This window comes from Alosa pseudoharengus, unplaced genomic scaffold (genome assembly GCF_046254945.1).
Source record: "Alosa pseudoharengus isolate Yale_2024_CS ecotype anadromous, Long Island Sound unplaced genomic scaffold, YU_APseudo_1.1 YU_APseudo_1.1_scf_13, whole genome shotgun sequence".
Classification (NCBI taxonomy): domain Eukaryota; kingdom Metazoa; phylum Chordata; class Actinopteri; order Clupeiformes; family Clupeidae; genus Alosa; species Alosa pseudoharengus.
Genome location: NW_027468598.1, coordinates 18,784,922 through 18,808,967, shown reverse-complemented (window position 1 = coordinate 18,808,967; position 24,046 = coordinate 18,784,922). Strand labels below are relative to the sequence as shown.

General features: G+C 46.5%; 1 protein-coding gene across 1 annotated transcript in view; it reads right to left on the bottom strand.

Annotated features, from left to right (window-relative positions):
- LOC143121337 (neurobeachin-like) overlaps window positions 1-24,046 on the bottom strand; it is a 280,660-nt gene that overhangs the window by 129,718 nt on the left and 126,896 nt on the right. The window contains exons 29-35 of the mRNA XM_076281696.1: window positions 23,428-23,535; window positions 21,667-21,835; window positions 17,717-18,206; window positions 11,846-11,997; window positions 10,096-10,228; window positions 7,131-7,258; window positions 1,052-1,113 (exon numbers count right to left, since the gene is read on the bottom strand). Of these exons, the coding sequence (XP_076137811.1) occupies window positions 1,052-1,113; window positions 7,131-7,258; window positions 10,096-10,228; window positions 11,846-11,997; window positions 17,717-18,206; window positions 21,667-21,835; window positions 23,428-23,535 (1,242 nt within the window). The remainder of the gene's footprint in view (window positions 1-1,051; window positions 1,114-7,130; window positions 7,259-10,095; window positions 10,229-11,845; window positions 11,998-17,716; window positions 18,207-21,666; window positions 21,836-23,427; window positions 23,536-24,046) is intronic.

Genomic DNA, 24,046 nt, shown 5'->3' with positions numbered 1-24,046 from the left:
CTGCTGATCTTCAGACGTGGTGCGGTTCTACACTTTCCAGACACAGACATGAATATGGCCTGAGACACGGCTCCCTTCTTCTTCAGGAACTCTGTTTGGTTTACGTCAGACATTTCATTCTCCTACTTGCATTGCAGCAATACAACAAAAAAGAGAGTGTTTGTTTGACAAATGGAACAGAAGTTTGCATTTCTCTTGTGGGCAGCTATGCGCATTGATTCCATACAACAAAACCAGATGATATTTGCACAGCATATCAAATAAACAAATTATATTTGCTCTTCGACAGACAAGTCGTGCTCACTCTTTGCATCCAAAAATAATGACAACTATCAATTTGTCTGGAAATGGATATGCATGGACGCTCTTGTGGAACGTCTATGATCCACATCAGATGGAGAGTACACTCCTAGAACATCTACTGGCTATGCAGCTGAGAGAGAGAGAGAGAGAGAGAGAGAGAGAGAGAGAGAGAGAGAGAGAGAGAGAGAGCGAGAGAGAGCGAGAGAGAGCGAGCGAGAGAGAGAGAGCGAGAGAGAGCGAGAGAGAGAGAGAGAGAGAGAGAGAGAGAGAGAGAAAGAGAGACACTTAGTGAAGCATCCTGTGGCTGAAGGCATGACTGGCAACCAGACTTGGCCGCCCACAACTGCAAAGCCACGGCGTAATGTGGAGGATAGCAGTGCCGCAGCCACAACAGCCGGGAGATGGAGGGACAGAGGGCTGGTGGTGGAGGGCAAAAAAGATGAGGGGGATGAAGAAGAGGACAAGGAACAGGGAAAGAGAAATATAAGGATGACAAGCGAGAATATAGAGGAGAGAAAAAGAAAGGTAACAGAGAGGAGGAGAGGGAAGAAAGGGAAGAGGTGAGAAGGAGAGAAAAGAGTGTAGATGCCAGAAATGAGGATGTATAAATATTTAGATGTAGAGGGAAAATAAGAGAGAGATGAGAAGGGAGGAGAGAGAGAGAGAGAGATGGGAAGGGAGGAGAGAGAGAGAGATGGGAAGGGAGGAGAGAGAGAGAGATGGGAAGGGAGGAGAGAGAGCAGGTTACCTGAGAGCAGAGGAGCATGACCAGCTCCACCACTGAGGTACTGGACTTCATACACACCAGACCTGCAGGAGCAAACAAGGGCAAGGAGTCAGGATGAGCGTACACACACACACACACACACACACACACACACACACACACACACACACACACACACACACACACTTCTTTCTTTTTTCTCTCTCCCAGATACACACATGCACACTGACACAACCATTTTGTCATACCTGTACACTTTCCATGCTCATGCATCACCACACATAATGTATACAAATCTTCACCTACCCACCTACATTCTCACACACACACACACACACACACACACACACACACACACACACACACACACACACACACACACACACACACACACACACACACATCATTTGGCCATATAATAGATATGGTTGATATTTATGAGAGCAGAGCACGGCCGGTTGATCTGATTCTCATTCCAAACCTAATCAGTGTCACGTCCATTCCAGTCAGTCATCATTGGGGAACACATCTTTTCCCTCTGTAGGTCTTTACTAACTTGCTACAGCCCTCCTTAGGACACACTAACAATCACAGTCTAACAATTCCAGAGACCAGTACCCACAATCTTAAGTGCATCAATGTCCACTGAATGTCCATCTGTGTTTGATGGACCAACAAGAAAGCAGGCAAAATAACAGACTTCCATATGCAAACGCCTTTACTGTTGTAATTGCATCCTACATGCAGAGGTGGGCTTGGAGAATGATGGACTTTTTTTCCTTAGTGGACTGTCTGAGTGGGTGAGCTCATACTTGTCCTTCTCTGTGGGTCTCTGAATGTGTCTGAAGTAGGTAAAGGTCAGCCCTGCCATTGCCTGGCTACAATCGATGCAGCTCACATCCTCTCCGCCCCTCGAAACTCTCTCTAAAAATACCTGATGAAATAAACAACTTACTCAGCCTGACAGTCGGGTCAAGACACTTAGTACTGGGTCTTAAAGCCCACAGTACGTGCTATTACTTCAAATCTATCATGATATATATGTCAGTATATGACTAGGATATATGACATTAATCTGATGAGCAATATGCTGCAATATAAACCCTTTGCATTTGTCTGTGCTTAATCAAAGTCATCTGGTGGTAACGTAGCTCTTAGTCAGCATGACTGCAATCCAGTCTAAACATAAGAAGCAAGCAGCAAGGTCATCTTTGATACAGTGCTTCGATACGGACCTCAAATGGATGTTGCGTATGAGATAACAATCAGCAAAGAATCTGTGTTCACAAGACAGGAGGGAATAAAGGTCATGAAAAAGTGGAGAGGAAAGGAAGAGAGAAGAGAAAGAGAAGAAGAAAGGAGAGAAGAGAAAGGAGAGAAAGGATGAGAGAAGAGGTGAGGGGGTGCTGAAAAGGCTTTCCTGTCAGAGCCCTGGCGCGATGGGTAGAAAATGGCAAAATCCAATAAAACTGTTTACTGCGCAAGGGTTCTCAACAATATAGGGGAATTGCCACCCAAGACTATTTATGTCACTTTATTGGCCAGATTCATGCTAACTCACAAGTAAAATTACCACTGCAGAATCTTACAACATAATTCCTGGGTTTGAGAATAAATTCTTCCTGTGGTGAAGATAGACGAAGATTAAGGGGCGGGCAGTGTTTTATTGAATGTACACAACAGTGACAAAAACCCTGACCGGGACACAAACTCTGACTTCCTCCTCTGTCATCGCCCGGCAGGCTTTCAGCCTGGCACCTCGCCTTAAACACAGGGTGCATGCACAGTTCAGCATACCAGAGCCCCAGATTAGCAGAGCCAGTCACCCTGGAGAGCACCACAGTTAGTAAAAACGTCCGGGGTCGCCGTAAATCTACCCCCCGAGGGGGTAAACTGAAGAGCAGCACGTGGGGCAGATAACATGCATTTTACACATCCTCATACACATCCCCACCCGCCCCACCACCACCACATCCCAAAGCCCCAGCGTCATTCACGAAGACGCGCGTGAGAGGGATGCATTATGTGGGCCGAGGTGGCTGGAAGATGCCTTCCCTATTTCATCCACAGGCTGACCCCATGACCCGTGACCTCAGGGGGGTCATGCTCTCACTGGACGCTGCTATAAGTCAGTGGGCTGTCTGACACGCTGCCGTCACGTGACTCCAGAGGGGCCCTGGCCGCGTGCGACTGGACAAACCAGAGGTTGTCTTTTTTTTATTATTTTTTTTTTAATTGGACGCTGGACTTGCGACTGACTATACACAAGAGTGTGTACACAAATGCCCTTTTACCAAACCAATGACCACTTCTGCTACAATATGCATGACCCAATGCGTTACACTAAATGACCCATTAATAAGAGCCCGATGTTAACTGCCATGTCAGAGTGCAAGTGGCAGGGTGGGGCGGGGTGGGCAAGAGCCACTTCCCGTAAGGAGCCGGCAAGGGTGAATGCGGCATTGTGGGAAGGCCGGAGCCTCCCCTCTCCAACAAGCTAGTTGGTTAGGCTGGCGATGTTGACGGAGATTCGGGGGGTGGGGGGGCAGTTAGAGGCTGGTGGGGGTGGGGGTGTTGGAGTCTCAACAGAAGCGCCCAGTGACAACAGGCGCAGTGTTCACCCCTCTGGACAGGGCGGCGGCCTCGCCCCACGCTCCGCGCGCCCACGGTGGGACATACGCGTCACTGCTGCCCGTATGTCTGGAGGAGCAGGGGAGGTGGTGGTGCTGGGAGGGACGGGGGAGTTGGCAGAGGGCAGGCAGGCCTCGACCCTGAGTAATCTGGGGGGTGATGGATGACTGGTAATTACTGGTAAATGGAGGGGCCTATGTACTTCCACACAGTATTTCAGCTGAGGAAGGGGGCCCACGCAGACTTGAGCTGGGGGGGGGGGGGGGGCTGAAGAGAAAGAGAGAGAGGGAAGTTGGAAAGAGAGAGAGAGAGAGAGAGAGAGAGAGAGAGAGAGAGAGAGAGAGAGAGAAATGGGAGAAAAGAGAGCAAAACAGACAGAGAGATTGAGATGATGTTCTTCTCCTATCCGGGGCAGGATGTGTGGGGTTCAAGTGGTAAACAAACTCCCCCAGTAAACTGACAGCAGGGCCAGTGTGATCAACCCTCCTCACACTGGCCATTCAGCATTCACACGACTGTGGCCTCAGAGGTGCGTCTAATGACTGACTGACCCATGGAACGGACTCTTCCAGAGTCTTATCTGTCTGACAGACCAATCTCAACCCCAGTGACAATATGAGGATGGTAACCAATGCAGCGGAGAGGGAGTGAGTGTGTGTGCGTGCAAAGTGTGTGTTACCTCCCTCTCACACTGGCTGTGTGAAGTCATCCCTGTTGTGAGGGGAACATCTTGGGTGTTAAGTGGAAGATTGGCTGCTTCTGTCAGATAGACAGCGACTCCTCACAGATAGAGGTGCTGAGATCACACTTATATTCACACGTGTCAAAGCCCTGACGTTCTACCGCACGCCTGTCCTCACACCAATCCTTGGCCCCTGAGGGTACGTGCCGTCTCTGCATGTGAACCTTGTCTTGTGAGATGTGTGTGTGTGTGTGTGTTTGTATGAGTGTTTTTCACAAAGGTTTATTTATTGTGATAATGTGTGTGTGTGTGTTTTGGATGGTTGTGTATGTGTGTGCTTCGAATGGCTGTATGTCTATGATATGTTGTGTGAAAGAGATTGTGCTTGTGCACTGAAACCTTCTGTAGGTGTGTTTGTGTAAAACAAGACAAAGAAAAGCCAACAGAACAAAGCCGGGACTTTTTATATCAGTTACATATTCATTCCATAATAGTTCAATTTTTAGGTCTAAATATTTCCAACATTGCATTTTATACCAGTATATCATACTGATGATAATTGAGTTTTCTGGTCTCTATGTTGACTGATATTATGATGGTTTTTATGCTGGTAAGCCTGACCATGACTGACTGACTGATAAAAAAGTATTTATTTGTGAGGAGCTGTAGGGAGACATAAATAACAAAACAAGGCGTGTCTACTGATTTCAGTTTCGGACACAAAAGCGAGGATTTGGCTCCTCGGCAGGAATCCAAGGAACCCAACCCAATGTCGGAGCAGCTGAACTTTCAGTGAGTTATCAGTCCTTCTCCAAGAACCACTGGGACTTTCCAAAATATGGCGTACTGTATGTGCCGGACAATAAACCTAACAAGAATGTTTGGTTTGTAATCTGGCGTCTTCATCGCTGTGTATTTTTATCTAGATGCTTGTCATGTATAATCCAACTTCTAATCTTGCTTCAGGCTGTCCCTACGCCACTCCGGCTAACTGTAATGCCACCTAATCTTCGGCCTCCTACTGTTAGGTACTTCAAAGTTACCGCTTTTTTGCGGATGCTTTTGCGGTGTCGGCTCCATCTATAAAAGAGGTGATAAAGTCTGGCGTTCTTTTCTAGCGTGCGGTTTTCTTTGCCGCTTAGAACAACCTTTTTCCCTTCTCTCATGTGGTGCAGTGACGCCCTATCTTCAGGTTTTAAAATGGATGTTTGCATGCAAGTTTATACGTTGTGAGATGGCAGGATGGGAAGAGGATTTGGTTATTTTCAAAAACAGAGGTGTGGCCAACCAGTGTTTTTGCTATCTCCGTCCCTCTCTCTTTATGATATTGTGAATTGTAGTGTCTAAACCATGGCATGTTTGGCTGACAAGTTTAGTAGTACCTTGGCCAAGAATATGATATGGGGGAGTGAGATTTGTAGGCCAGATATGCAGTACAAGGAAACAGACCAGACTGAATGTTGGGAACATTTTGAAAAAGTTTTCACGTCTGGCAAAAAAGCGTCTCTGGATTTCTAACCCAGCCAAGATTTAGTTCTTAAATAACAGAAAAAAACATTATGAAACAGACCATAATAATAATAAAAAAAAACACTCCACTCAACGCTAACATTATTTCAAGACATGACATGGTCCATTTCGACAGCTATTAAAAGGGGGGAGAATTTTGATTGCACGTCACATCAGCTCGTTTGCCTTTGCACTAATTAGCCAATGAAATTGACACCTCGGTGCGGACTGACGCCGTTAAACCAACATGCGGGCGAGGAGATCTGGCAGGAAAGCCGTACTTTCCGAGCGGCATCACGTATATGGTGTGGACTAATGACAGCTAGCTGGCCGCCGCGCTGCAGAATAAAAACAGTGTTCTGGGGTCTGGGCATCAACACGTCTGAGTGTTCCTTATATTAACAGGCCCGCTCCAGCCATATGACCCTGTGTGTGTCTGTGTGTGTGTGTGTGTGTGTGTGTGTGTGTGTGTGTGTGTGTGTGTGTGTGTGTGTGTGTGTGTGTGTGTGTGTGTGTGTGTGTGTGGGTGTGTGTGTGTAAAGTGCTGTAATGTACTGTTATATAGTGGTCTGCCCACAGCAATATATAGAACACACACCCCAAGCACAGATTAACAGACAGACAGACAGACAGACAGACACACACACACTCTCCTTGTGAACAAACTGCTATTGAGTTTGCTGGCCTGCAGACACAGTGCAAACCACCTGTGTGATGGACGGTCTGATAACAGAAACGCACGCACACACACACACACACACAGACACAGTAGGTGCATATGATATGAAGTCAGTGTAATGACACAGTGTGTACAAATAGCAGCGTCTCTTGACAATGTCAGTCTCTTGACAATGTCAGTCTCAACATAAACCAGTACCCAAGTAGGACCAGTCTAAATCCACACATATATAAATACAAACAAACATACACACACACACACACGCGTGCACACACACACACACACACACACACACACACACACACACACACACACACACACACACACACACACACACACACGCACAAATATACAATGATAAACACAAACACAAGGGAGATTAAGTGCAAAGCAACAATCAGTCTATGAAAGTTGGAAGAATCGCATTAACTGTGTCGTGTCATGTTGTGACATGGCGCGACCTGACGCAACGGTGGACTGAGGGACAGACCCAAAATCAGACGGAGAACCAGAGAAAGGGGGAGGGAGAGAGGGAGAGAGAGAGGGAGAGAGAGAGAGAGAGGGAGAGAGAGAGAGCGAGGGAGAGAGGGGACCTGTACCTTCTATGAGCAGCTCCTGGCCGTGGCTGCCAAGCAGAGTGCGCGAGAGGAACGGAGCAAAGTCCACAAAGATCTCCCTCAACAGGGGGGCCACCTTCTCCAGAGCACGCTCCAGCTTAGTGGTGATGCTAGGGGTAGAGAGAGAGAGAGAGAGAGAGAGAGAGAGAGAGAGAGAGAGAGAGAGAGAGAGGAATGAGGGAGAACCAAGCAAAGAAAGTTGGAATGGAAATGGACAAATACAAATAGGAGAGACAGAAGGGAGAACCAAGGGAAGGGAAGGAAAGAAAATGAGAGAGACAGGGAGAAAGAGAAGGAGAGGGGGAATTGGGGAAGATATGTTAATAATTTGACATTTAAATGGCATTTCAAAACACAATCCTTCCGTGGTAATTAGCTCTTGCATTGACAATCCGTCAGTGTCCAAAGACCAGACCAGTCAAGGCTAGGCATACTAACACAGTAACACTAACAAGTTTTAACCAAAAGAACAAATTCTACAGCAAAGTACATTTCACTCAATGACATAATTGAATCATCTAAAAATTCTAAAATCATGCAGTAATCTGTGCCCTGATAAATTGCTTTTCTATAGGACACTGTAAGAGGACCCCTAGTTTGACATCCTTCCTGGCACTCAGGAGGAGCAGAGGATGCTGGGAGGTGGTTGGAGCGAGCTGAGGTTGCTCTGTTAGAGCCAATCAGAGAAGAGGAGCAGTACACTTCTGGAGAGATCTGGGCCTTTTATCTCTCAACAGGCAGCAGAGCACATCTTCAAACAGAGACAACTCTGCTCAGAGCTGCACTGCACTGCACTCTCTCACACACACACACACACACACACACACACACACACACACACACACACACACACACACACACACACACACACACACACACACAGACACACAGACCAGACCCCTAATAATGAACTACAGGGTTACATGCACACACAAACTATGCACAGACAAGCACATACATACAGTACAAGCAAAGAATATCTTTCTCTCTCTCTCTCTCTCTCTCTCTCTCTCTCACTCACACACACACACACACACGCTTACACACACACACTGACACACACACACACACACACAGAAGAATAATCTCTGTCTTTCTCTGTCCTAGTCACATGGCAACAAACACACTCCCACACACATAGCTTGAGCTACTCCAACAAAACAGACCGAACCTAAATTTGCTCTAAATAGAAAGTAGAGCAAAGCAGTGCAGACATTACTCAAAAGTATCAGTACCTTCTAGCACACCCACATGCATTCATGCACACACATGCACGCACACACACACACACACACTGACACACAGTGACACACACACACACACACTCAAACACATGCATACAGACACACACACACACACACACACACACACACACACACACACACACACACACACACACACACACACACACACACAATAAATAATGCTATGCGTGCAAATATAAAAAGTGAACAAACAGCCACAAGCACACAGCCATGTAACCACACACACACACACACACACACACACACTGACACACACACACACACGCACACAGACAAACACACTCAAACACACGCACACACACACAATAAATAATGCTATGCGTGCAAATATATAAAGTGAACAAACAGCCACAAGCACACAGCCATGTAACCACACACACACACACACACACACACACACACACACATACAATAACTGTAAGCACATTTACATAAAAAGCCACATTAGCACCATACACAAATGCAAATCTATGAGGGACGTGTGTCATTATTCTGTCCAGTAGTGGACACAAAAGACTGTTTTATTCTTTTTATCGCCATGCTTTCCAGAGCTCGCTCCCATGAGGGAGAAAGAACATACAATGGCATACTATGGCAAACAACATCTGCGGCAGTAAGGTGCTGAAAATGCATATCAGTCTTTTCCCTTTACAGTATATACGTGCCTCTCGATCTCACTCTCGATCTCTCTCTCTTTCTTTCTTTCTTTCTTTCTTTCCTTCTTTCTATCTGTTTCTCTGTCTCCCTCTCTCTGTCCTTGCAAAATGCAGGTTAGGCTTCACAGCGCTGCCACTAGACAGTTCCATCATTGACTTCGCGGGCTCGGTAAGTGATGTCGGTTACTGCTGCCATGGCAACTGATCTGCGATTCCTTGAGCGGACGAGAGGGAGGGGGATAAAAGGCGCGAAAGGGAGAAAGTAAAACAGAGAGAGAGAGAGAGAAGGAGAGAGAGAGAGACCAAAGAACAAAGAAAGAAGAAAGGTTTATGGCGACAAAAAATACATTCAAGCGAGAAATGGAATGAGAATACAAGGGAGCCTGAGAGAGAGAGAGAGAGAGAGAGAGAGAGAGAGAGAGAGAGAGAGAGAGAGAGAGAGAGGAGGACAGGGCGGGATGTGAGATGTCTGTCAGAAGGCATTAGCACGGGGTGAGACGAGGGACCCCGAGGTGGCGGCTGTCTGCCCGCCCTCTCCTACTCTCTTTCTCTCTCTCTCCCTCGCTCTCTCTCCTTCTCCTCTCTTTCACTCTCTCCCCCGCTCTCAGGCCCTAACCACTACACACATTGTGATTCCTCTGCATTATCACTCCCACAACAACCCTGACAGGAAGGACCCAGGCTGTCCTTCACACATACACACACACACACACACACACACACACACACACACACACACACACACACACACACACACACTCCATCACTTACGGCGAAGGATGCTCACGACACCCCACAAAATATTACAGAATATTCAATGCGAATTAAGTGGAATATATAAAAGAATACACACACATCAGTACAAGAATTTAAACTACACAGTTGGGATGGGGATGCAAACTGGAAAATCTTATATCACTCATTTGTCAAAGGCACAAGGGTTGTAAAACACACACCCATTGGTGTAAAACAAAGACCAGAGGATGGAATATGCACACACATGCATTCATTTTTATAAAAGCCAACCTCATGTTCTCCATGGTGTCCTCAGGCATTGGAGCTACAGTCTGCACAGCCGGCAGGTTCTTACTGGTGGCTCCGTTCACAAAGCTGGACGAGGTGGAGGAGTTGGTGGAAGAGGAGGCCGCTTCCGTCGCACCTGAGGAACACAGACACACAGAATGGGTAAGACACACTCTGGTAACGGGCCTGGAACATATCACTTACTTTAACACAATACTGTGTGTATGGGTGTGATCATACAGTAGTTAAGACACACATAGAGAAGAGACAGATATAGAGTATAATACAGGAAGAAAAGCAGTCCATGAATAATCTAATGCTTCAATACTTCAGTGTGTAAACATAAGAGCTGTGTATCCTTTTTATTAACTAAATGGCAAAAGAGTATCATCTAGATAAAGCAGCTATTCTTCAGATGTGTATATTTCATATTTGCATGTGTGTATTTGATGTGTATGTGCAATCTGTGTCATGTTTGATAAAAAGTCACACGCACACACACACACACACACACACACACACACACACACACACACACCCTGACACATTTCTCACATTCCTGCTGTGAGGCTGTGGGTATTTTTAACAGCGGTGGCCGTGTGCTGGTGAAGGTGTGTGAGCTCTTAATGGCCTCTGGATTGACTGGGGCCTTTCACAGAGGGAGCGGGAGAGGGAGAGAGGGAGACAGACAGACAGACAGACAGCCTCCAGCCACCTCAGGTTGAGGCGACACAAGATGGAACCCACCACCACACACCTCCTCCTACACCACCAAACTCTACAGTACCATGAGATGTCCTCCACTCACAATATGTATCTATCTGTTCCTTTGTTTAATCAACTTGATAGTAATGATAAGTACTTAATAATTACAATTATAAAGTATTCTGCAAAAACTACCAGAGGAATCAAGCACCAGACAGAACAAGGTGAAATTTAAGAGGATTGATTTTTGAAAATACAAATACATATTATTTATAGTGTATTTGTTATGTCCATATTCAATAAATGTGGTTTCTAGGATACTAAATTCACACTTAAATGATCTTCTCATCTCAACTGAATGTGTGCATTGCTACAGCTATAATCATGTCAAATCAGTAGCACAAAGATGCTAGTCTCCTCAACCCCATCACAATGTGATAATGCTTCAGCTTTCCAGAAGTAAAGAGAGCCATCTAGTGGTTAGATGTAGCTCCTGCACAAAATTACAGCTCTTTACCAATTACTCCCAGAATGGCATCAAAGGGCCTCCTAATTACCCTGGGTAATTTAGTTAGGCTCCATTCACAACAGAGAGAGCCTTGTGACAATAATAGCCTTGAATGTAGCACAAGAATGTGTCTGGACAGTCATTAGAGTCCAAATTGGGATCATCATGAGAACGGAAACTGAATGGGTTCAGCTGTACCTGTGGCAGTAGATTTGTGTTGTCTAAGTTCATTTGTCTTACATTGGCTAAGTGACACGGCAGTGTGTGAATCACTGCAATGCCATTCCACTGATGTAACCTTTGTGAACTTCGATTGGCTGCATCTGTGTATGAGAGTGTGTGTGTGTGTGTGTGTCAGAGTGATTGCAGGCAAAGTGGTGAACTAGTGTGTATGTGTACATAAGTGAGTGAGTATGTATGAGTGAGTGATCGTATGACTTTGGGGGTTGTGGGCATGAGTGTATATGTGAGTGAGATTACATGCGTGTGTGTGTGTGTGTGTGTGTGCCTGCTGTGTGTGCGTGTGTGTGTCATGGCTACCTGTGGTGTTGATCATGCTCTTTGGGGTGGCCGAGGCGGCAGCAAAGATGTTGGGCGTGCTCCCTGCAGCCAAGCCCTCCCTGGAGCCGGAGCCCACCGTGTTCACGGCCAGACTGCCCGGAGGAGGCTTCTTCACCGGCACCACCACGCTCCTGCACACAGGACCGGACAGCGGGGAGGAGGGGGGACGAGGTGGACGAAAAGAAACAGATAGAAAAGACAGAAATGATTCGGAATGTTCATCCAAGTGGAAAAAAAATGACAGTAATAGTTTCATAACATGAAAAAAAAAAACTCATGAGAACACAATGTGTAACGTTAGAATAATGTTTTGATAGCGTTGAGATCATTGGTCTCAGACTGATGTTACTGGTATACACAGAGTGTAATGCCACAGAACGTTCTGCAGTGCTGCCAGAAAGTCAGCACAGCATTGACAAGGTGCCCGTCTGATGGCTTATGAAAGCGGCCACAGAGGCTTACAGTACTGCAAATAGGGGTGCAGTCACAGGGTACACCTCATTCTGTGTGTGTGTGTGTGTGTGTGTGGCAGTGAGAGCAGAGTTTAGCAATTACCTATAATGAGGAAATGTAATAAACATACATGTGTAATTGCTTGTGTGTGTGTGTGTGTGTAAGTGAATGTGTGTACAGTACGCCAAGAACAAGTGTGTGTGTGGGTGTGTGTATTTGTGTGTGTGTGTGTGTGTGTGTTTGTGTGCAAGCTGGGGGATGATGACGCCAGTTTTCCACCGCTCCATCAGGCGCTGGCCTTCAGCGGATGAGAGTGGCCAGACAGAGCGGCCCAGAGACCCGGCAGCAGCAGACAGCAGGACCAAAAAGAAGGACGACGCCGGCAGCGGCAGCGGCGGAGGTGGAGGTAGCGGCGGCAGGCTAGTGCGGACGACAGCATGGGCCTTTAGGGAAAAGTAAACATCCTGCCCAGGGTGACTGAGCGCCACGCTCCCTTGCCAGAGCAAACAAATCCAGGACTCAGACATCAAGTGTGTGTGTGTGTGTGTGTGTGGGTGAGAGAGAGAGAGAGAGTGTGTGTGTGTGTGTGTGTGTGTGTGTGTGTGTGTGTGTGTGTGTGTGTGTGTGTGTGTGTTTGTAGGGCCGTGGCACAGGAATGGTGGCCGTCACAGTGACTTCCTGCTCTAGACTTGTGCTTGTTGAGCTGGAGAGGTTGTCAAACATGGCCTGGGATGCCGAGGGCGAGGCAAAGCAGAGTGTGCTGGAACGACCCGTGAAACACGAAGCAAGAGCCCACCAATCTTCTCTTTCTGCTTGTGTACACTATGGGTATGGATCACACACACACACACACACGCACACACACACTGGGGGTGGATAAAACAAACACACTTCACCATAACAAAATATGAAGCTGATGTGAGCCAGACTGAACGCATACACCTACTCACACACAAACACAGTCACATACTTTCGCTAGTTTTCCCTCAATGACTTTCCCTTTCTCTCTCTCTCTCTCTTTCTCTCTCTCTTTTCTTTTCTTCCTCTCTCCTTCCCTTTCTTTCCAAACGTGAGCGGATTGGAATTGACGTGGCGTGTGTGTGCCATCAAAGCCCCCGCGCCCGGGAACACTCATGCGACCTGACGGCCTTCACCAGGCTTCCCGGGACTCACGGACACGCCGACTGGTCCCGGGCCGGACCGCCGGCGTTCCCGCTAATCCGAAGCGACAGTTCTAAATATGGACACACACACACACACAGACTCTCTCTCTTACACACACACGTTCAAATTAACTGATTAAGGGGAAGAAGCCCCCTAAAAAGTAAAAATACACACTAGCCCAGTTTGTCTGTGGTTATTAATAGTTACAATATAATATCACATGGTGGTGAGAGGACTGGGCATAAAGGAAGACACTGAAGATGAGAGCTAAAGATGGATCTGGTGGAGGGTGGGGGTTGCTGGGGGTCACGAGGGAGCACTAAACTTCTGAACTGGACATGAATCTCCGGTTGCCAGAGTTATCAAACAGGCCCTTTCATTTTACTGAGAAGGGACTTTCTAAGTATCATGAGGATGAAGGCCTGAAAGAGTATGTGTGTGTGTGTGTGCATGTGTGTATGTGTGTGTGTGCGTATGTGTGTGTGTGTGCATGTGCATGTGAGTGTGTGTGCATAAGGAGGGGGGTGGGGGGTCACACCTTTCCAGGACTAAAGTCCTTCCTGCCCCATTCCAGGGTAAGTGTTTCCCCTGCACCATGAATTCAACCCCGGCACCAGTGGATAAGGAGCCAGGCACCCTGCTGCTCCACACCCCACTGCCATTCAACTTCCAGGAAAACAGTCCTCCAGCTACAGCAGGCTGCAGTCGGAGAGCTAAAGATGGATCATAGTGTGGTGCAGCATGACCAGTCAAACAGGGGAATTGTTTAATAAAGTTCTGCCAGAATACTGTGTCAATTAGTTATGTGAGTAAACTTTGTAAAAATGCCACTGGTATGTTATGCACGGAGAAAGCATCTAAAGGAGACAACTTAATGTACTTCATCAGTCTTGTGAGATTTTTCAAGCAAGTCCTGCTCAAAGTCAAAGATGCACTACTATAGAAACTTCTAGAGAGGTTGTAATAATATATCAATCAAAGATAACCAGCCACACATACAAACTCAAACACAAACAAATACACACATATAGTCAAGCAAACACACACACACATGTATATATTTACTACACACACACGCACACAAGTCATTTTATTTCTGAAGTCATGAGGAAGAACATCACTTATTTATCAAGTCCTCCCCCTCCTGCACCAGCATCTGACATTTTCCACACTGATAGCCTCATGTTAGATGAGGGGAAGAGAGGAAAAGGAGAGAAAGAGAGAGAGAGAGAGAGGAGACTCATAGAGTCTTTTAATTCATCTCTCCTACCTCTTCACTTATATTCTGGTGGGCATCTGACAGGAAGAACTGATACCAGCGGAGTGATGTACAGACAGACGAATAAAATATGAGCCCTCTCTTCATGAATAAATCATCTGTGCAGGCATTCATGAATGATGTATAGATTATCCAGTGCATATTTTATTAATAGGATTTTCTTAATTGAGTTGCCTTGAATAAAGCAAGGATTAATCAGGAAATGAATATTAATAACTGTGAGTATGCTTCGGGGAAATATGGTCTCTCTCTCTCTCTCATGTATGTGTTCATTCTTCCTTCTCTTTCTCCCTCTCTCTCACGATCTCTGTGAGAGAGCGACCACAGTGTTTTCACTGAGAGCCATTGCTTGGCAGAAGATTCAATTACACGGTATTAGGGGATATAAACTCAAAACAGAATTATGGGATGTTAATTCAATTAGTCAAGGAACAAAGTTGCAGTGCTGATATATGTGTTCCTAGTTTTAAGGAGGAGGGAGGGGGATGTTCAGCAGCTGTATAAGGGAAAGAGAGGCTCTAATATGAGTTTTTCATACTAAAACAAGCCCCATCTGCACAGACAGGGCCCATTGCTTTGTAATTGAAAATTCTCATCTCGGAAAGTTCCAGAGGGAAAAAAGAAATAAGAGAGAGAGAGAGAGCGAGGGGGGGTAGTCTAGGGAGTCACCGTACTCTCCTCTGTTTGAAGGGATTTCTCTCGTTTTTTTTATCCATCCTTCGTCCCTCGTCTCCTTTTTTTGCGTTTTTCTTTTTTGATGTTGTCACCTCCAATCTATGGCACGCGTGACAGACAATCGAAGGGCCCCATCTGAGGCTGGCAGCTCATTTCGCTGTCAGGTGGGAAGCAATTAGACACGGCAATTTGTGCGGCCCCCGCCGATGACACAAGAGGGCCCAGGGACAGGGCGGTGGGCGAGAGCCGCGGATGCTTTGTGTGAAAGCATTTCAAAAATAATACAGCGGGCCACGCAGACTCATTTTGGCCCTGCCATCTCCCATTAGGCCACTGAGGGCTGAGGGTGACAGGCGAGGGGAAGGGTGGTGGAGAGGTGTGTGTGTGTGTGTGGGTTGTGTGTGTGTTTGAGGGGGGTGGAGGGTTGAGGGGTGCAGTGTGAATTTGGGGGCCGCGTCTGTTTAATCTGTCATCAAGGCCCAGGAGACCTCAACCCAGTGGTATCCCCCCTCCCCCAAACACACACACACACACACACACACACACACACACACCACACACACACACACACACACACACACACAAACGCCAAACGCCATCATCTCCCAGCACTGGACAGGAGGAGATCCTTCACACACAAACAAACAAACAAACAAACACACTCAGTCACACACACTCTCACACACACATACACACACGCCATCATCTCCTAGCACTGGGCAGGGGATCCTTCACACACAAACAAACAAACAAACAAACACACTCAGTCACACACACTCTCACACACACATATACACACGCCATCATCTCCCAGCACTGGGCAGGGGATCCTCCACACACAAACAAACAAACAAACTCACTCACTCACTCACTCACTCACTCACTCACTCACTCACTCACACACACAGACACAGACACACACACACACCTATGTGGTAAGCACAGAAGGGTCTTTGCAACCTAGTCATCTCACATCAGCACAACTTGAAGCAGACAGGAAAATACACAAACATACACAGCCAAACAGACCGACACATACACAAAAACAAATACATATGAACACACACATATCTTTCCCATATATACACACACACACACATTCTGTGCCAAAACTCTGTTCCATTTTGTTGTCCAAGGACAAACACAAAGCGAAACCGGAGCGTTGGAGTCTGTAGAGTGAGACTGATGGGATTTTATACAGACAGCCTTTGCTTGAGGTATAAACTTACCTCTACAACTTGAAATTCAGTCAATTTCATATGTTAAGGAGACTATGATTTGAACAAATTTCACAATCTGAATAAATTTATTGAGGACTTGAGGGAGTGAGAGATCCCCCCCCCCCTAAGAGCTTTTATGTGCAGACACTGTCTTCACTCAGAGCATCCTCGCACGCACAGCACACTGATCATGGGGGCGTCTTTGGAGGACTGGGATGCAGCCGGTCTGGTCTCCCTGGACCGCCCCGAAGAAAAAAAAACCTCAGACGGGATGACATCGAGATCCGATCTGCTTACAGAACGTAAATAAAGCCACAACAGGCTCCGCCATCGACACGCAAGCAGTTTCCAAAACACTGGGATTCTTGGCGACGGAGGCCGGAGAACGGGTCCCGTGTGAGTTATGGATCACTGACGGGGCCTGAAAATCATTGCCGATAACCCACGTGGTAGACAAGGGGCCTGGAGTCTAGCAGAGCATTCAGGGGTCACAGGAGTTCACCTCTACGAATCCTTATTACTGGAAACTTAACAAGAGCTGTTGACTGTTAACTCCATGTTTACTGTTAACTATTGTAAGGCTGTTTAGTCATGTGGGTATTCTGTCTTTGTGTATTGGTAGTTTTGTAGCATACACATATTTAACAGAAAAGAGTTGTATTGTAACACACTGCAATGTGTTTAGGAAAGCTAGTGTGGTGACGCCACACAGACATGCTTTTCTTGCGTTACAAAATGACAGTTGAAATGCAGACTTCACAAAGGTGTTTCTGTAAGGGTGTTACTTCTCTTTGAAGTGGACAGTGAATTAAATGGTATGGATATCATGACACAGACACACACACACTCACACACACACACACACACACACACACACACACACACACACACACACACACACACACACACACACACACACACACACACACACACATACAAAATCACAAAAGACAGACACCAAAGATGATGAAGACATTTACTGATAAGTACACTTTCACAGGGTTGGTTGGTTGTTTTTTTAGAAGTCGAAGTCGCCCATAGTTCCTGAGACCGCCATACCTGTCGAAGGAGTGGAACTGCATGGGCAGCATGGCGTGGGCCTCCCTCTTGATGGCAGGGTCAGGGTAGGGCAGGGGCTCGGGGCCGGCCTCTGCTCCCTCCATGGGCGCAGCCACCAGGCTCTTGAGGATCTCCTTGACGTTGATGCCCTTGGATTGGCTGATGCTGGAGATGGATGAGGCCGGCTTGAGCACCTCCACCCTGCTGATGCCACTGCTGGACGCCGGCTCTGACAGCAGGCTCTCCTGCGACCTCTTGACCTCAGAGGAGAGCGTGCACAGGAGCTCGCTCATGGCGCCGGGGGGAGTCGGGGTGCGGCCCATGGAGGACGGGGGCCCGTCGAGTTCGGCCCCGTTGAGGACGCCGGAGACCTGCTCCTCGCCGATGCCCGAGTCGGTGTGCGGGAGGGAGGCCTCGAGGTGGAGCTCCTCCACAGGGGTGGGAATCTCCTTCAGCATCCCGCCAGAGTCCGGGAAGGCCACTGGGTTATCTGTAATACACACACACACACACACACACACACACACACACACACACACACACACACACACACACACACACACACAAACCCACACACACACACACACACAAAACACACATGTAGGCACAGCTTATCAGAGGGTGTGCAGCCCAAACAGGTCACACATTTGACACACTAAATCACATCCACACACTCACTCACACACACACACAGATACACACACAACCACACAAGCAACAACAACAAAAACAAAATGTTTCTAGTCTTTGGCAAGTCACAAACAAATCAATATTTAAAATCGGTTTACGCATACACATAAACAAATAATATAAATCACTCGAGCAAACTGAGCTGTCTTCATTTTCAACTCGGTATTCCCTCAAAAAAAAAAAAGGAGGAAAAAAAAAACCCCTCAGCACTTTGGTGATTAAAAGCAGGCTGGGTTGTCCCGCGGTGACATGCTGATTTATCAGCGAGATTAAGCGGCGGACTACACACAGGCTCCCTTCTAATGCTGCTAAAACACGGGGCGCCCACTCTCGTCCAGCTCACTGAAGCCCACTTCAGAGGGGGAGAGCCGCCGCACGGGAGCACACACTCCATATTCCTGACAAGCTACAGGGGGGGGGGGGGGTGGGGGATGAGGGCGGCTTGGGGTTGGAGGAACGGCGTTCACTGCTCATTTAGCAATAAAAAGGGGGGAAAACTTTTCCCCACACAATGAACTTTTGTTACTGTCTCAAAAATGTCTCAAAGATTTTCTATCAGTATTCTAGGCATAGATATATCTGTCAGAAATGAGACAGACATATGAGATTACTCATTAATGGGATTTTATAAGTGATATGGGGGTATGGAAGACATTCTGATTATATACCGGTACTCTTGTTTGAGCTTGAGATGCACTAATATGCACAGACAGAAAGGTAATCTAATAAACCTGAGGGTTTAAACCTCACTAATCCATTCATTTGTTTTGCGTGTGTGTATGTGTATTTGTGTATGTGTGTGTGTGTGTGTGTGTGTGTGTGTGTGTGTGTGTGTGTGTGTGTGTCAATCCATTTCTTTACTGAACAGTTTGGTGATTTTTTTCAGTCACACACATTCACCTCATAATTAAAATGTGAGAGACAATAATTCAGTGAAAGGTAAACAGATTATTATTCTCTTCAGGAACAGTGTAACTGACTACAGCGTGTTTGGAAATTACTATTCTTCATGTCCTTTGTGGAATACTCCTGGATTACCTCTGGACAGGCCACCTGCTCAAAGATACATCCAGCAAAATGAAATATGTAACGATATGCGATGTTCGATTATTTGCCAAGCTTTGTTAGTCTGAGAAGAACATGGTGGTTGGTGCCGGGAAAAGAGCAGATATATGTAGCGTACTGTATGCATCCTGAGGTCAGTATATGGCACTAAAATGAAACACGCCTGTATGTCTTTGAGTACGGGACACACAGACAGAACCACGTGTGTGGACACAGCTGGATGGACACTGATGGGTTCAATTCCAAAGCTTGGGCTTCACAAGATGGTGGAACAGTAGAGGTTGAGTGCAGGGAGTGATTTGCATATTGAATATACAGTAGCAGCAGCGCAGAGATATACAAACTGCATCTAAAAATACACAGAATCTCGTACGCAGGTGATGGGACCACAGCCACACCGCAGTCTGGGGACTACTGTGAGATGGGAATGGTGGTGGTGGTTGGGGGGTTGCAGGTGTAGAAGGTGATAAATTGAATGGCTGTTCTGCATACAGCTTCTAAAATTTCACAAGGCATAAACAACGTAGGCAATCGAGCCCAGAGCCTCACAGCTGGGGCCCTGTCTGAGGCCATAGAGACTGGAGAGCAGAGGGTGTCGGCGATTGATTAGTCATCCTCAGCCTCTTACCCCATTGTGCTCCAGCTGCAAGGCTTTCTATCTATCTCTCTCCATCTCTCTCCCCATCTCTCTCCCCATCTCTCTCTCCATCTCTCTCCATCTCTCTCCCCATCTCTCTCTCCCCCTCTCCCTGCCTGACCCACTTGTTTCCCAGATGCCGTGGCCCCGGTCACATTAATATTCATCATGTGGCCTTAACAATGTCAGCTCGGCCCGATTTAGCTCCACAAGACGTCTGGGTTCTGGCTAGAGAGGCAGACAGATAGCCGCGGGTCACATGTTGTCTGGGCAACACATAAAACAAATAAATAAATAAAAAACACTACCTGAGCCCGCCCCGATTTCCCCCTCCAAGTTTATGAGGGCTGTGCATCACCTCTGTCCGTCTCTCTATCGGTCTTTCTCTCGCTCTCCTTTCTTCTTTGTTCCCTCCATGATCCCATTCTCTCCTGGTGGATTGCCTTCCTAATGGGCGCTGACAGATGTTGCTGGAAATAGCGTACTACCAACTGCTCTCTCTCTCTCTTTCTCTCTCTCTCTCTCTCAAACTCTCACTCCATCTCTCAATCTCTCCTACTCCTTCTCAGCCCCCTACACATAGCCCTCCCTCAGTTGCTCCCCTCATCTCTTTTTGTTTTTTCAGTGCTTTTTTCCTGCAATCGTTCTCCGAAAAAATCAAATCTCCTCCGCAGGATTTCTGACTTGAGTTTCTATCCTCATCTTTACCCCTTATTTTTCAACTCTTCTAACAATGAATCATTAACGTGTCCATGCTACAATACTGCTGTTCGTCATTAAAATAAAATCTTCCACAACCTACTTCCTGAACTCTGCTCACCCCCTAGCTTCCCTATTTAATCCTGTGCAGCACAATTAGCTGAGTCTATGAATAAGTAATGACCGCATAGCAGATCCCCCTGGCTATGTGCAGTCCTGGTGCAACACAAGGGCGGCATAGCAGCCTTGCTAGGCCTCCATAGAAGCTAGCATGGCAGGAGCTAGTTGGGAGATGAAGCACAAAACTGAGCAAAAAAACTAACCGATTGGAAATGGTGATGTACAAAGTAGTGAAAACAACACTATGGCAAAGTTTGTCTGTTGATGTACATTCTGACCGACAGTGGCAAAATACCAGAGAACCAATGAGCAAAATGCCAGCGGACCGCCGGCTATGCCCCACCGACAGTGGTCTGCCAGCCTCTTGCTATCTGGGTAATGTCAATATGCAAAGGGCTAACAACAGCATAAACTAAAGAGTCAGAAGAAAGGAGAATAGAATAGAAGAGAGGACAAGAGAAATGATGAACAAAACAGGCTAAAAAAAACTGCAAAGCGCTGTCAGACAGGTGAAAGTGCAATACATTATAACAACTGTGTACTTGTTATATCGAGTCTATTTCAGCAGGTAAACAGCAGAAGCTGAAAAAGACAGCCTGAAGATGTAACAGGCTAACATGAGGCTACCATATGTGGAAAGGGATTAGGCTAACGTTCCACACACATGCTAATAAAGCATGTAAGTAGGCTATCAGGCTACATGCTGCCGAGAAACAGATGCAGCGCAGAGAGGGCGCACCTGTGCTGGTGGGAGAGTTGATCTCCTGTCGTATGCTCCTCCCCGATTGGCTCATAGCCCTGGCAGTCTCCCTCTGGGGCTCCAGGATGTCCCGGTACTTGGAGACCATGAGGACAGAGATGAAGTAGACCACAGCCAGGGCCAGGAATTGGGCCTGCTTACTGTCATCCTGCACAACACGGGGGGAGAGAGAAAGGGCCAAGCAGTTAGCACGCAACTCACAAGATGCTCTGAAATACAGTGAGAATATCTCATGCATGTAAACAAGTTCATAAACACACTGACATTTTCCCAATTCAATATCAATGTATTCTCCAAACACCTAAAACCTAATAATCTACATCTGTGTGAGAAAGCTCTAGTGGCTTTGTGACCAAATTACATGTGCAAATAGACATTAAGATTTAATTGAATGAGTAATGTTAACTCTGAGAGTTTTGATATTGCTCGCCAGAATGTGATATTACTCCATCTCGACACCCCATAAAGCATCTTATTTCCCAATGGCTAATTAAATGTTCTCCCAAAACGACCGCCCCCCCGCCAAAACACACACACAGCTCAATTTGTATATTAGGAGGACTCAATACACAGATGGTCTGAAGACCAAAATTGAACAGTGCCTAGAAAATACTGTACTAAACAATGGCTACATACTACTTAATAAAACTAAACAAAACAACATAAAATTAGCACAAGGATAGTAGAAAGCTCTCTCTCTCTCTCTCTCTCTCTCTCATTGCTATAATGGGAGGAGTGAAATGGAGCAAGCAGGCAAAGAAACCAAATTAGGTGACATCTCCTGTCTGTCTGTCAGGCTGAATCCTGAAGTCCCCCCCTAAGGTCTAAGCCCTGAGCCCTCAAAGACTTAACTGACATCTGATGATAAGTGATAGAGTTTAAGAACTGACATCTGATGATAAGTGATAGAGTTTAAGAACTGACATCTGATGATAAGTGATAGAGTTTGAGAGGCTGAGAGTCTGTAAGGGTTCAAAATTAATAAAAAGGAATGGGACATCACCGGTGACCTATCGTTCAATTAACAAAACCAAAAACGTGTGATGTTTTTTCAAGCTTCTTTCAAGCTTCTTGCAATCTTTCAAGATTTTCAAACACGTTTTTTCAAGCGCCCAGCCCTCATTTTGGGTAACCCTGTGTTATACGTCAACAACACTATGAATAGTAGGTAATTCCCGTGAGTAAAGTGTGCATAGATGCAGACTTACGGAAAGGGCACAGAGAGTGAGCGAGCCCTCACGCACTTCACAATTTCACAGTACGACAGCCCTAAGCCCTCACGAAGTTAGCGGGAACGCGCATTAAAGTCTGCGAGTCCATGAGGGGGACGTCGAGATTTCCCCGTCAATCTCGTCCACTCTAATCTGCACTATCACAGCTTGGCATCGACTCACAATAGTCATCCGAAAAGCCAGCAATTGGGCTACCTGCTGTGCTGCTGCTATTATGTTAATTTGTAGAAATAACATGCTCAGCGGCCAACTGACCAACTGATTAATTCAACATTAATTCAACATTCCAAGAATTTACCAGTTTCATCTTCTTTCTGAGGTTCAACTTATGGTAACACGATAGTTGACATGACAGTGATAAAATGATAAAAGAAGTCTCACATTCAATCCCAATCTGGGACATGGCAGATTCTGTTCTAATTCTGCACAAATTGAGCCCAACAGACAGACAGACAGACAGACACACACACACACACACACACAAACAGGCGTGTGTCATCCTACTCACCACATCCCGAAAGACAACGGCGCGCAGTCGGTTGATGTCCACGTCCTGCAGCAGTCGGTCAGGATCCTTGATGGGAGAAAGGTTACTGGGGAGATTCTCTATGGCAGTCTAAAGCAGAGAGACAACACCACACAGTACAGACATCTTTCAAACCCGCCCGCTCGCTCATATCAGGGCAACATGCTCGTCAGAGCAGACACTTCATACACACCTCGCAGCTTTCACCTCAGATTTAAATCGACACAACAAGAGAGACGCAGGGTTGAAAGAAGCAAAAAGAGTGATACAAAGGTGACAGGCGATGACTACACAATCAAATCAGTTCTGTGAGCTGAACTGGTAGATCCAAGTCGAGTCTAAAATAGCATGAATTATAGTGTGGGTTCAACATCCAGGGTTAGGGTCAACTGGATTTCAGCCATGGAGAAAAGTGAATGACTAGTTGACTGGCAATGTTACTTTTAAGAGAATAGGCCAAACTGCACCGTGTATTAACACTGTGGTTAATTTGCTTGTTTGTGTGTTTGTCTGTAATCAGGATTATGTAAACACATTGTGCTAAGATATTTGGGCTTGGCAGAGAGGTGCACTCTCAGAGCGCCATTCTAGTAGTATATGT